At 38.2% G+C, this 15232-nt stretch overlaps 1 protein-coding gene across 2 annotated transcripts in view; it reads left to right on the top strand.

Annotated features, from left to right (window-relative positions):
* The window catches only part of NAALAD2 (N-acetylated alpha-linked acidic dipeptidase 2), an 88983-nt gene that overhangs the window by 42676 nt on the left and 31075 nt on the right, over positions 1-15232 (top strand). For both annotated transcript variants that reach the window (XM_066360716.1, XM_066360717.1), the window contains 8 exons: positions 2869-2954; positions 3237-3356; positions 3460-3542; positions 6376-6439; positions 7561-7628; positions 10620-10711; positions 11923-12013; positions 13570-13831. In XM_066360716.1, the coding sequence (XP_066216813.1) occupies positions 2869-2954; positions 3237-3356; positions 3460-3542; positions 6376-6439; positions 7561-7628; positions 10620-10711; positions 11923-12013; positions 13570-13831 (866 nt within the window). The remainder of the gene's footprint in view (positions 1-2868; positions 2955-3236; positions 3357-3459; positions 3543-6375; positions 6440-7560; positions 7629-10619; positions 10712-11922; positions 12014-13569; positions 13832-15232) is intronic.

The following is a 15232-nucleotide window of genomic DNA, read 5'->3' on the forward strand; positions in this document are numbered from 1 at the left end:
TGGCTCAAAGGAGAATTCAAAGTTAATACAAAATATCAGCTCATCAGGATTGCTCAAATGAAGGTACTTAATAGCAGAAAAACTGATTTTTTTCACATTGGGACAGGCAATCCATTGAATGGTTACTAGACAGATTGTGCATTTCAAGGAACGTGAATTTTCTGCTCTACTATCATATCTCTGTAAGTTAATTTCTGTCTCTACAGAGCTATGATATTGTCTAGTTAAAAGGCAATGATAGGCAGAGGTAATGCTGATGGAGGAGCTAGGGTCTTTCTTAGTTTTTCCTTACAGGAGTATATTTATTCATTTCACAAATATTTACTGAGCATTTACTATACCCCAGGCACCATTCTGGGTCCTGGTAATTCAGCAGAAACAAAAGAGGCAAAAATTCCTGCCCTGTGGGGCCGAGATTCTAGAGTTCAGTTTATTTGGAACATGGTGAGCTTGAAGTGATAATAGGAACTAGTGGATATAAAGGCATTTGTGGAGTCAGTGGTGCTAAAAACCAGGACAGAAGATTAAAGTTGGGGATGAGCTCCTCTGAGAATCTGAACAGAGGGCCTCTGTTCATTTTCATTACAATAAATGTTTAATTTTATCTAATAGATTTTTTTTGCATTTCTCATTGTTACATTCTTTAATTTTCATTTGATGATATAATATTAATGAATTTAAGTTTCTAACTAATAAACACATGCTATATAATGTTTTTGATTTTTTGCTATTTTTATCAGCAGCAAAAATAAATCCTTAATGTTTTAAAATGAAAAAAAAAAAATTGCTTAGTTTTCCCCAAAGGCATTTTTGGTTGAATACTGCATATAAACTAAATATGTATTCAGAAGTTCAGTATCCTTTTGGAGAGAAAAAACAGAATCTACACTCATAACATATAGATTTTGACAGCTTGTTAGTTCTTCCATCCAAAAATGAACCACAAATTAGAAACTGCTGGGCTCTATCCCCCCACTCCCCCATAGATAAGGACTTTTGTTTCCTTATGAAAAATAGACTTAACATTTTCCCATGTCATTTTGGATTCATGTAATGGGAATGGCATTTTTTTTTTTCCTGTCTGGGCTTGATTGTGTTTTGCCTTGATTTCCAATTTGGTTGATTGTAATTCATGAATGAATATTGAAAAGCCTCCCCAAATTAGAATCAACAGTGATGGCCTGGAAGTTTCTTTATTGGTTTGTCTTGTACATATTAACAGACACTTGCCAAACTCCCATGTAACCATTTATCATGCTTCTTACAAGCTGCACTGAGCCAGCTCATTGATTTTTATTTATTTATTTTTTTGACAGAGAGAGAGAGAGTCAGAGAGAGGGACAGATAGGTACAGACAGACAGGAAGAGAGAGATGAGAAGCATCAATTCTTTGTTGTGGCACCTTAGTTGTTCATTGATTACTTTCTTATATGTGCCTTAACTGAGGGGCTACAGCAAAGTGAGTGACCCCTTGCTCAAGCCAGTGACCTTGGACTCAAGCCAGCGACCTTTGGGCTCAAGCCAATAACCATGGTGTTATGTCTATGGTCCCACACTCAAGCCAGCAACTCCTATGCTAAAGCTAGTGAGCCAGCACTCAAGCTGGATGAGCCCAGGCACAAGTCAGCAACCTTGGGGTTTTGAACCTGGGTCCTCCATGTCCTAGTCTAATGCTCTATGGTCAGACTCAGCCAGCTCTTTAACTGATAATACTAAGTCAATAATCTTGTAGAAAATTATTAAATAGTAGAAATTAATGTAAATACAAAGACACATTATAAACGATCTACTTTCCCATAAAAATGTAATGGCTGTCTACCTTATTTTTGTAATTACGTAAGTAGAGTATATTTAACATTTTAGAATGAATACTCAAGACATGTTGAATAATAGAATATTTTAAAATTTAATACCCATATAGCTATAGGGAGGAGGAATATAAAATATTGACAGTTTAAAATATTTTACTTTGGCCTGACCAGGCAGTGGCACAGTGAATAGAGCTTCAGACTAGGATGTGGAGAACCCAGGTTCAGAACCCCAAGGTTGCCGGCTTGAGTGTGGGCTTGTCTGGCCTGAGTACAGGCTCACCGGCTTGAGCGCAGGGTTGCTGGCTTGAGTGTGGGCTTGTCCAGCTTGAGCACAGGCTCACCAGCTTGAGCGCGGGGTTGCTGGCTTGAGTGTGGGCTTGTCCAGCTTGAGGACAGGCTCACCAGCTTGAGCGCGGGGTTGCTGGCTTGAGTGTGGGCTTGTCCAGCTTGAGCACAGGCTCATCAGCTTGAGCACGGGGTTGCTGGCTTGAGTGTGGGCTTGTCCAGTTTGAGCACAGGCTCACCAGCTTGAGTGCAGGGTTGCTGGCTTGAGTATGGGATCATAGACATGACCCCATGGTCACTGGCTTGAGCCCAAAGGTTGCTAGCTTGAAGCCCAAGGTTGCTGGCTTGAGCCTAAGATTGCTGGCTTGAGCAAGGGGTCACTTGCTCTGCTGTAGCCCCTCGGTCAAGGCACATATGAGAAAGCAATCAATGAACAACTAAGGTGGTGCAAAGAGGAATTGATGCTTCTCATCTCTCTCCCCTCCTGTCTTTCTGTCCCTATCTGTCCCTCTCTCTGACTCTCTGTCTCAGTCAAAAAAATAATAATTTTACTTTAAGATGCATGCTTAAGTACTTAGGAATAAAATGTCGTGATATCTGCAACTTACTTGCAAGTGGTTCAGTAACAATTTCTTTAATTTAAGTAGTGGATATATGAAAATTCATTGATCTTATAGAATCTTCTTGTACTGTTGAGACTTTTCGTAATGTTGAAAGAAATCTGTTAGACATATGCTCTGTGTGAAATAATTTATTCCCTTTGAAATTCTAGGAAGGTTAAAATGCATGTTCATAACATCAATAAAATTACAAGGATTTACAATGTAATCGGAACTATCAGAGGATCTGTGGAACCTGGTGAGTCAAAGAACTATTAAAAATACTTTTTTACTAACATAGAGTAGTAGAAGATAAATTTTACTCAACAGCTGATTTTTTTTTCTGGCTGGTATAAACAACTAAATTTGATTTTTTAAAAATTGTACTTTATAAAAGAAGACTCTACCTTCTTATAGTTAGTGTTGATTTCTTTCTGTGGAGGAAACTCAAGCTAAGAGACAGTTTAATTTAAAAATTATAACTTAAAACTATTTAAAATGCATTCAAAGTTATACTTCTTTCAAACACATTCTTTTCCAGACAGGTATGTTATTCTGGGAGGTCATCGGGATTCCTGGGTGTTTGGAGGTATTGACCCAACCACTGGCACTGCTGTTTTACAAGAAATTGTTCAGAGTTTTGGAAAATTGATGAGTAGAGGTAAATAATGTTTCTCTGGTAGATGATGACAAAAAGCAACTCACTAATTGTCCTTTATTTTTAGGGAGGTGTTCCTAACTGTGTGTATTAACAATGATTATAGGCTGGAGACCTAGAAGAACTATCATTTTTGCCAGCTGGGATGCCGAAGAATTTGGACTTCTGGGCTCCACAGAATGGGCTGAGGTAAGAAAGACAAGGGAAGTGCTTATATTCTTAGTCAACAGAGAGCAAAGGTATGTATCTCAGGATGTTCACAAGCAGATTGACTCCATTGCCTAATATGGTTTTAATTTGGAGAAAGACTTCAGAGAATTTAAGAACTAGAGTTTGGTTTTTACTTTCACATCAGTTGGGCAAAACAGAATCACACAAAATCTATGGGGTCAGCAAATAGTCAAGACTAGTAAGCTGTTTCTGGCAAGTGAATGGCTTATCTAAAAACTCAAACAAATCCCTGGAGTTAATTTTCCAGTTTTTGAGGTTTCCTTGGAATTCTTCTATGTAATAAAACATAAGATATTCTATTAAGACGACTTGACTTTGATTATAATTTCATGTTTATAGTTTCCATATAAAATTGCAGCCATATGGATATTTTCGCATTCCCACAAGTGCCTGATTGTTGAGTATGGGAGGGTCTTGTAGAATTACGTTAGTAAATTGCCTTGCTTTAGAATTTCCAAGATTTATTTTTTTTTTCAGATATGATTTTCATTTGTGTGACTGGCTTTTAATGCTTTATCTCTAAGTGTCTTTCCTAGGCCTCCTTCTTTCGTCTTTTTCCCTTAGCTTCTCTGCAGAGTAACTCTAAGTTCTTAAGTTTACAAGGTAAGCTCATAATTCTTATAAAAGCAGGTGTACTATATAAGCCCTTATTCTCCATCTGTCATCCTCTGTGTATCTTTTGTAGGTCCAGATTTTTTTTATAGGTCTAGACTTGACAGAGTTGTTTTGAACATGTCATATACTTCATATTGGTTCTAGTTCTCCAGATGCTTTCCTTCTGACTCATTTTCTCTTCCTTTAAAATAATGTGAATCAAATTGGTATGGGGGTAAAATCACATACAGGGGATCCTTGGGTTACAACACAGTTCCATTCCTACGACGGTGACCTAACCTGAATTTTGGTATAAGTCAAACCACACCCTACCCTAACATGAACGAACATTTGCGCTTTTAACAGTCCAATATGGCGTAGGTAAGCGTACTGGGGGACACCAACTCCCTCACTCACATCCCACGTTACTTACTGCATATTCTTCTGTCGTGTGCAACCAAATTAGTTTGCCCACGTAGACCATAGGTACCACGTTAACAGCGTAAGCCGAAACACTCACATCTCAACTTTTTTTAGTTTTTATGGGAGTGAGAGTTATAAACTTGAAACCTCATATGTCGAGACTGTTGTAACCTGAGAATCCCCTTTCAATTATCCTTTCAATTCCACACAGTTATCCTTTCAATTCCGTTTATATTGCAAAGGTTTACTATTACGTTGGTATTACAAACATGCATTTTGGAAGTTGACTAGATGAATCAAATTTCATTAAAGTCATTTACTTTTAGAAATAAATAATTTCATGTGAATACACGTATATATTTATATAAATACATGTCTCTTGTTTCTATAATTTTAAGCAGTGTGAAATAAAGATCAAAGAAATCAAAGATATAAAATAATATACTTTGCATTAATTTAAATAAATGTGGATTAAAAGAGAATTTCAACAGTTTCTAGTTTTCTATCAGATTTTTCATCATGTTCAACAGAATACTTTAAGTGATTAAAGAAATTAATTTCTAGCCTGACCAGGCCGTGGCGCAGTGGATAAAGCATCCGATTGGGATGAGGAAGACACAGGTTCGAGACCCCCGAGGTTGCCAGCTTGAGCACAGGCTCATCTGGTTTGAGCAAAGCTCACCAGCTAGGACCCAAGGTTACTGCTTGAGCAAGGGGTTACTTGATCTGCTGAAGGTCCGCCGTCAAGGCACATATGAGAAAGCAATCAATGAACAACTAAGGTGTTACAACCTGCAACGAAAAACTAATGATTGATGCTTCTCATCTCTCCATTTCTGTCTGTCCCAGTCTATCCCTCTCTCTGTAAAAAATAAATAAATAAATAAAAATTAATTTCTAATTAAATGGAGAATAATGGAAACTCTGACTCTATATTTTATCTACAGCAGAGACAACTATCATCTGGCCTGTGTGCGCAAGTACAGAGTTGCCAGTCCTCACTTGCGCCACAACCTCTCAGCTTGAATGTTTGTTATAACATGTTCTTGTAAGGTAGTCAGCTAGAAAGAGAGAGAAGTAATGGGAGCTCTCAGCATACTCCCATCTGTGTGTGGCATTAGTCTGTATCTTTCTTGAGCAGTGTGGGTGAGCTAGAGGGAGTCAGTCTTGTTGGTCGTAATGGCCTTCCTTCACTCCCTCTCATTTATTTGTCCTCTTCTCATTTTTGTTTTTTCATCATATCTTCTCATTAAAAAAAAATGAAATTTTCTATTTTTCACTTTTGTTTTCTGGTTTTTTTTTTTCCTGTTAAAATGATACATTTAAATTTCCAGTATCACTGGATCTCTAACTTCAGTACATGCAGGGATTGCCAAGGACACCTTTTAGAAAATCCAGATTTCCGGGCTTCACTCTCAGCAATTCTTATTCAGTAGATCTGGGTCGGGGCCCAGAATCTGAGAGCCTCACTCCTTCATATTCTGGTTCAGGGAATCAAAGAACCACACTTTGAAAAGACTTTTTTTCCTGGGGCTCCCTGCTAATGTTATGAGCAATAACTACAGCATCCTATTTCTTGTCCTTATTTTAATTCCATTAATGTTGTTGTCAACCAACCAGTTATCAGCACTCTTCAGAAATTATAGTCAAAGGCATAGGTACATGATTCATAAAGTATTTGCAGACCACTTTTATACTAAATTAATTGGCTTATTTTTTTTTACATTCCCACAATTGTAAATACTGTGAATTGACAACTTGTCTTCAACTATAGGAGAATGCAAAAACACTCCAGGAGAGAAGCATTGCTTACATCAACTCAGATTCATCAATAGAAGGTAAATTTGATTCATAGCTAAGTTACTGATCCTAATTTCTTAAGAATATTTACCGTTTGTCTATCTTGCATTCCTGTTCAAAACTCTACATTCTTCTAATAGAGGTATTAAAAGAATTTGGCTAAAGTATTTTAGGAGAAGTATTTCACAGAGAAATACTTTCTGTATTGAAACAAATTTGAGGTGAGCACAAACTACAGACTTTCTTTTGAATCTGACATGTGACATTTATATGTCCTAAACTTTCCCTGCATTATGGTTATGTCTCTAGATAAATGTCAGTGCTTACTTACTAGATACTGACATGCTCTAGTCTAATGTCTTGCTATCTGCTATCTCATTGAATGAATGAATGGGGAATGAATGCTGTAGCCTTACTGTTTTCTGTGCCAAACTCCCCCTAAGAGACAGTACATAAGAATGACCCTTACAGCCTGACCAGGTGGTGACGTAGTGGATAAAGCATTGGCCTGGGATACAGAGGACCCAGGTTTGAAATCCTGAGGTTGCTGGCTTGAGTGCAGGCTCATCTGGCTTGAGCATAGGCTCACCAGCTTGAGCTTGGGGTCACTGGCTTCAGCATGGGACCATAGACATGACCCCATGGTCTCTGGCTTGAGCCCCAAGGTTGCTGGCTTGAAGCCCCAGGTTGCTGGCTTGAACCAAGGTCACTGGGTTGAGCAAGGAGTCACTGGCTCAGCTGGAGCCCCTCCCCCCCATCAAGGCACATATGAGAAAGCAATCAGTGGACAACTAAGGTGCTGCAGCGAAGAATTGATGCTTCTCATCTTTCTTCCTTCTTGTCTGTCTGTTCTGTCCCCACCCCCTTCTCTTGCGGGGGGAGGAGGGGGGAGAAGCATTACCCTTACAATGACTAGATTGCTATGGGAGCTGCTGCCTTGGCAGCCCAAGTCCCCCTATACCTTCTTCTGTAGAGTGTGCGCTGCAACCTCTCTTGTTCCTGAAGAACTATCTCCACCCTATTTTTAATTCCCAGGGACTGATGCCTATGATTTGATGTCTATTAGATATTGTTTATAATTAGAAAATAAAGTTAGAATTAAACATAGATTACACTTTCATTTGAAAGTTTTAAATATATACTATGTTTTATTTTTCAGGCAATTATACTCTCAGAGTTGACTGTACACCCCTTCTTTACCAGTTGGTGTATAAACTGACAAAAGAGGTATAAAAGTAGATCTGTCTTAATGTTTTCTGATGAAGAGATAAGTAATACTCATCTTTCTTAATTAGCAGTATTTTTAAACTGGTGACAGACATAGCTGATTTGTATAAAAAGTCAGAACAAAAATTTCTAAAACACTATATGACATTAAAATTAAGATAGCATTGCTAGTTTCTCTGTTCTAACAATTCTTATTCTGTACACAGTTGTGTATAGGGTATATTAGTTCATCTGGCAGAGGCATTTTGATATAACAGAAAGAACACTGAGCTGGAATGAAAAAGCCTTGGTTCAAAGACTGCCATGGCTCCTCATTCATCCTTCAGATATTTATTGAGTGGTTACCAATTATCAGGCCCTAGTAATTCTAGGAGCAGCAATAATAAAATGACAATGTCATTGAATCCAAATACTTTGTAATCTAGAGAGGATAGTTCACTGGAATATTTGGATACTATATACAATGGAGAACAATTATGGAGCAGGGAACCTAAAACCCTGGGGTACCTGGGGAAGTGGGGAAGCATCAGATGTTTACAGAGTGATTAATGCTTGGGCTGTAGAATGGAAGGCTGTGGAAGTAAGGAAAGCATTCTAAGCAGAGGACACAGTTCCCAAGAAGATGAGGTATGAAAGAACAAAGAACGTACTTCCCAACCCAGAGGGAGCTGAGTATGACCGAAGCACAGAGTGTCTTGGAAAGATGGTTACAAAATGGGGCGTGACAAACAGGCTGAGGAGTTCAGAAATCTGTTGGAGAAATTGATAAATCTTTTACAAGGTTGTACATTATTATATTGATATTTGTTCATTAGAAAGATTGCTTTGTATCAGGGTAGTGAATACATTAAGCAGTAGCAGGTCTAAAGGCAAAATGAAATAATTCCACATGCTTACTTATGGCACAGAAATATTGTAAGTATTAGTTATTGATACAAAGAGTACTTTGAAAACTAATGTACTCTCTAAAAATTGTATATCCCCTTATAATCTATTCTAAATACTTCCCTGTTTTAATTATAGAAATGTTTCTTTCAAGTAGATATTACTTTTCTGTATGTGCCCTTTCCCTTTTACTGTGTCTTTAAAAACTAGTTCTCCCCAGTGAAAGTCTCCATTATTCCCATCACAGCTCTCTCACTGTATTGGTTAGGTTATGTCTTTAATCCTTTCACTGGAATATCCCATGAAAACATCCTCTCTAAATAGCAAGCTGCAGAGAAAATCCATCCTGGGAGACCCTTCTCAGGACATGCATTTATGCTTTGTGTCCTACAGAGCCTGCTCCTGCTTGTGAGGTCAGGGAGGATAAAACATTTAGGGCCAATAGCGGAAAAGTGTAGGTCTACGCCCTTCTGTGCAAAGCCAGATGCTTACTTATGGCCATACCAAAATTCAGTAGAAAAAGGACTTACTAGTCTCCTGCAAACTGACAATCACAATTTTATCAAACCTAATGTGTGTTGGCACAGTCAGATTATGCTGGTGATGGGAGAGTAGGGTGAGGTGGTGGGGAGGGCTGAGCTTGCAAAAAAGGGCAGCTGTCTGCCGGAAGCAAGAAATGGAACAAGTTGTTGATACAGTGGAGGAGGGACAGCAATTATGACAGCACATATAGCTAAGAAAAGTCTGCTTTGGGGTGTCCAGGCCACAGAGTTCTGGTTAGTGCTAGACCAACATGGTGTGATTCCAGAAAATGAAGAGAATTTTTCAAGGAATTGGATCCAAGCATACTGTAGGAATTGGAGCAGGATCTCAGCTGTTGCAGGTTGACAGGAGCTGAGTAGAGAGTCGAATCCAGTCAGCTGGACATGAGCAGAGAACCTCTGTGCAGCTGCAATGTGCTAGCAGGGAATGGGATGCCTCGGGAGCGCCAAGGCCGCCTGTGTGATGACGAGGGAATAAGGTCAGAGAAGATGTCAGAGCTGATGTGTAGGTTGAGATAGGTACCATGCTCCCATTTCCACAGGTGAGAAAACTAGGGTTTAAAGCAATGCACCAAAGGTTACAAAATGCTTTCTGAGTTGCATAAATAGGATCTGTGTTAGGTCTCTTTTTAAAGCAGAGCTGTAAATGAACAAACTTCAGCCAATATGTGTGCTGATGTGGATCTAAAATAGACATGGGTGGACTCCACAGTCCACACTGTTTTCACCACATGGCCCTCCCTGCTTTCCTTAGAGCGGAGAAAGAAAAGCAAAGTATGTTTGTAAGTATACTTGTAATGGGAGTAATAAAAATGTTTATGTATACACAGAGTCTATTCCCAAATAGATATCTGAGGTTATGTAAAGTTATTCAGTGTTCTCTTTAAATTGATTTGAGAGAGAATGATTTGTTGTTCTACTTATTTATGTATTCATTGACCCTGACCACAGATTGAACCTGCCACCATGGCCTATGGGGACGATACTCGAACCAAATGAGCTACCTGGCCAAACCTAAGTAGAATTTTTTAAACCTACCATGTTCCAACTTTAATATTATCAGAATTTTAAAAATAACATTTCTCCTCACCCACCTGTCCACCCTACTAAACAAGGATTTATATTGACAATTTCAATTTCAAGCTCAGCTTCATAACCTAGATCTGCTGCCCTGAGGACTCTTTGCAGGTCTTCCTGGACAAAAACAATTTACTCTGAAGTGAACATTGTATCTATTTCCCCTCCAAATAGTTTCCACTAAATAAATCTAAGCTGCCAAACATTAAAGTGATATTTATTAAAAATATAAAATTCTATGTAAAAATTTACTAAAATAAGCCCGAAATTTTATCCTAGGTATCTGGCAAAATTACCAATAGGTAGGCATTATAAACAAACAAGAATTTTGGGCTGCATATTTTCTTCCTATTTGCAAAAGCCTGTTTTGCCACACCAACATACGTACAGTTAGAAGCAGAAGTTGATGTTATATAATGTGGTTTTATGTTGGCAAAAATATACTTGTTTCTGCCTCTCATTGCCAATATTTGACTTATCTTTCCAGATCTCCAGCCCCGATAATGGTTTTGAGAGTAAATCTCTTTATGAAAGCTGGTTGGAAAAGGACCCTTCATCTGAAAATGAAAACCTTCCTAGGTAAATTACTTGTTCATGTATTTTCTATCACAGGGTAAGTTATGCATTCCTGCATGTCCCTTGTTTCTCCAGACATGCGGTTCTCAGGTGCCTCATCCAGAGACTGAGTGGAGATGACCCCAGAGCATCCCACCACGCAGCTGCTGCTGCGATCAGCCAGGACCCACAATAGAGCAGACAGCTGACTTTACAAAAGTTCAGTCAAAATTATTTTGCCATATTTTGCATTCTTACATAAAATTTCATTCAGTTTTGTATAAATGCATTAATAAATATCTTCAAATGACAAGGGTGGAGTAAAAAATACATGATGGATTATTTGCTTCTAAATTTATTAATGGGCATTAGCAGTAAACACCAAATTGTGTCTTTACTTGTTAATTAATTATTTTAAGTATTTATTTTTAGTTCACCTGATTCATGTAATAGCTTTTCTGAATTCATTTTATATATTTTTTCCATTGCATGCTGTTTCTAAAAGCAGATGATAGCAGTTTATAGCTTTGTTCCATATTCCAAATAGTCTGTAAAAGTTTAAATGTTTCCATTATGTTTCTACATGTTTATTCAAAAGCATAGATTTTAAAAAATATCCAAGGTCTCAATCTCAAAAACACATCTAATAGTTTAGTAGAAGTATATAGTTATGTCTTTCATATGTATGTAATTTTATATTTTGCTTTACTGACTTACCCTTATGAGAAAATTTCCATGTTATTTATATTTATATATATATTTGTATATGTATGTGGTGGTTTCTTAATTATAGGCAAAGAAATAGATTTTTAAAAATAAAGTATATTTACAATCTTTACAATCTTAAATACAGACTTTCTCATGGTGATTTTCCTATTAGACTAAAATATTCTGAAGGTACGAACTGTATCTTATTTTCCCTTCTAAACAAATACCATAAATACAGAAAATATAAAAGACAGCATAGTCAGTAGGCTGCCATATTTGGTGGCACTGCCGAACTCTGGTTGTAGTCAATGCAGATTTATAGGTTTATCAGAACAATAGCCAGCAGGAGACATGGAAGTGTCTTGGGGAGAGTAGACTTATTCCTATAAAAGTGCCATGTAATTCCTTGCTGTTCTTGGGACAGGATTCATTGTCCCATCTACTTACCTTCATATGATGTTTATGTATTTCTCTCCCTCTCTCTGTGTGTATATATGTATGTACTTATACATACATTCTATATTTAGAATCAACAAGCTGGGGTCTGGAAGTGATTTTGAAGCTTATTTTCAAAGACTTGGAATTGCTTCCGGCAGAGCCCGTTATACTAAGAATAGGGTAAGCCATTTTATTATTTTGGACACATTGTACCTCATCCACATTCTTTTTGTTAAGAAGTCTGTCATTTAGTTGTTTGGTAAAGCCACCAGGTAGATATGTCTCCTGTGAAGAATTTCAGGGATAGAGTCAGATTGCATGTCCCTTTGTGGATGGACTAGATAGTAATTTGGGTTATTTTGTGAATTTAATGGTCAGGGCTATTCAATGAAGTGGTAGTTGACAGTCATGTCAGGGATGTAGATGCTTATCAGTATCAAGTATTTCATATCATTTTCCTGACATAGGTTTTGTTGGACAATGTCATTCTCCTAGTCTTGTGGGCCTTGATGTAGTTTTCCTGGAGGAAGTGTGCAGGTGGAGGACAGACGTTGGTCATGGGGAGTGCTAAGCCAAGATTCTTGTTACTAGACCCTCTTCACATTCCCACTACTGCATGTCATGTGTCAGAGCTCCAGAATAGGGAATAAAACAAGTTTCCCTTCATTTTTAACTTGATCCTGTTTTCTGTTTGACACTGACTGGTTTGCACAATTCCACTCACATTGATGATGTGCAAGCATGTAGATATGCCAACATATGCTATGTTTACTTGCCTATGTTATTAATGATGTCACAAACCAAACTGAACTCAGATTTGTCATAGATTTTAATAATTTTCAAATCATAATTGCAGTATACCAACATCTTTCTTGTATAGGATATACAGCCCTTGCAAATTTGACTAGCCAGAACACAACTAAGAACAAAGTAAGCAATAACAGCTCCAGAATAACCCGAAACAAACACATATATTTGTATACTAATACTCATTATACTTAATACATATATGTGCTTCACCTCTTCCAATGCCTGTTCATTTTTATACTCCATCATCATTCTGAACAAAGTTATCTAATTCTAAGACAATGCAGATGAAAAACAGTACTAGACAAAAGGGAAGAGACTGAAACGGGGATTCCTTTTAGTGGTAATAAAAGCAGCGAGAATGATAGCCTCTATAGCAATGTAAAGATAGGTAAAAACTAAAGCACAGAGAGACCCAAGAAGTGAAAAAATAGAATGCCATGCCACTATGGGATAAATTTCTATAATGGTAGTATTTAATTTTGTAATACAGGTTAAATACTGTAGCATTTGGTTATGGACTGTCTGAGGAGACAGGACAAGTGCTTAAATACATAATCCTTCAGCTATATAGACGTTTAGCTGCCCAGAACCTTTCATTCCTAATCAATTGAATTTTAAATTGTGCCACTCTGCAATTGGGAGTATGAACTTCTTAATCTTAATTATTAGAAATATGAGTATTTTCAAGTAGCAGTATTTGAATGAAGATTATTTATTATAAAATGAATGGTAGAATTTGAAATTACTGAACACCTGGTAGTATTTTAGTTAGATTTTACTTTATTTTTGCTTCATTGTGATAAAACTCAGGGTACCATATAGTTGTATTTTTTTCTGCCATCATTTTATATGTAAAATGTTATGATTTGAGTATGTAATGTTTGTCTGTACTTGGTCTCCTCCCCCAACCCCCACCTTTTCTTTAGAAAACGGATAAGTACAGCAGCTACCCGGTATACCATACAGTTTTTGAGACGTTTGAATTGGTTGAAAATTTTTATGACCCCACATTTAAAAAACAGCTTTCTGTGGCTCAATTACGAGGGGCACTGGTTTATGAGCTTGCAGACTCTCAAATCATTCCTTTCAATATTCAAGACTATGCAAAAGCTTTGAAGAACTATGCAACAAGTATCTACAATATATCCAAGAAGCATGACCAATTGAAAGGTCATGGAGTATCATTTGGTAAGAAATGACTGAGCAGGTATTTCATAATCTTTAAGTTAGAGGTTTAAGATAGCTCCTACCATCAATGCATACTATTTCATCCTACAATTTATTACTGCCTCACTTAATTCTGGCTTCTGGAAAAAAAACTTTAACATCTATTAAAGACTGTGATTTAATTTGGTTATCTGTAGGATGAAACCATTTTGCCAAGTTAGGGCTCCAAATGTTGGGTTTTCCCTATATTTCTGCCTTTAAAATATTTTCACTGTTATAAGAATACTATAAAAATGCAATCCACTATTGGACAAATATTGGAAAGTGGAGAAAACCACCAATTCTACTATATACATTATAATGATTATATCTGCATATGTCTTTTAATATTAGTCTACATGCAGGATTTCTTTACATGGTGTTAAGCATTTTTCCCTGTACTTCTGGCCACTTGTGGTTGCTGTTCTACAAAACATAGATGAATATAGTGTAGTGTAGTAGCACTGAATGTTGAATCTGGCTCAAATCCTGGCTCTGATGTTTGTTCAGTGTGTCACCTTTGGAAAGTTACTTAACTCCTCTGTGTGTTCGTTTTCTTATGAGTGAAATGGTTAAAAGAATGTTTCCAGGATGGCTGTAAAGATTCCGTTGGTTGACACATAGAAACAATAAAATGTTACTTATTATTACTATTTTATCATAACCATTTTATTCTGAAAGTATATATTCTTAGAATATACTGTAATTATCAAGTATGTACTGAATGTATGGCCATTGTCTTCAGAGAGCTTAAAGTCTCGTGGGGAAGGAGAAGACAAAATAAAAGGAACAATTTATTATAAAGATACACAGTAGGGAGTGACGTCACGGAAATGGCGCCGTGAGCAGCGCGTCCGACAGATCTCCCCAAAATCACAACAAATTTATCAACTAGAAACAGGAAAATTTATCTTCGGAGCAAACTGAAAGCAAAAGGACTGTTATCACTCGAATCTGAGAGACGAGGGTGTGGAGGAAGCTACCGCAGGGACGTTCATTCAAGCCGCGAGAAAGTGCGCCTGTGGTAAGTCATCCCGCACTCGGAAGCCGCCGCCGGCCGCCGCCGCCGCCGCCGCCGGCCGCCACCGCCAGCCGCCGCCGCCAGCCGTCGCGAGCAGCGCCCGGGTCGGTTGCAGGGCGAGCGGCAAGCAGCCGCTGGCGCGCTCCCGGTCTGGTTGCAGACCGAGCATTGCAGACCGAGCACCGCTAACGTTCCCAGCGGCCCGCGCACGGGGAGCGGGAGAGGCCCCAGGGCGGTATTCCCTACTTGGGAGATTCTCTCCGCGGGCGGGGCACCTCACCCAGCCATTCAAGCTAACAATCAAGCGTTGGGGGAGGGGCGCGCGCAGGCAGCCTGAAATACCTTCGGGAGCACAGCTGCGA

The sequence above is a fragment of the Saccopteryx leptura genome, chromosome 1, assembly GCF_036850995.1.
Source record: "Saccopteryx leptura isolate mSacLep1 chromosome 1, mSacLep1_pri_phased_curated, whole genome shotgun sequence".
Taxonomy (NCBI): domain Eukaryota; kingdom Metazoa; phylum Chordata; class Mammalia; order Chiroptera; family Emballonuridae; genus Saccopteryx; species Saccopteryx leptura.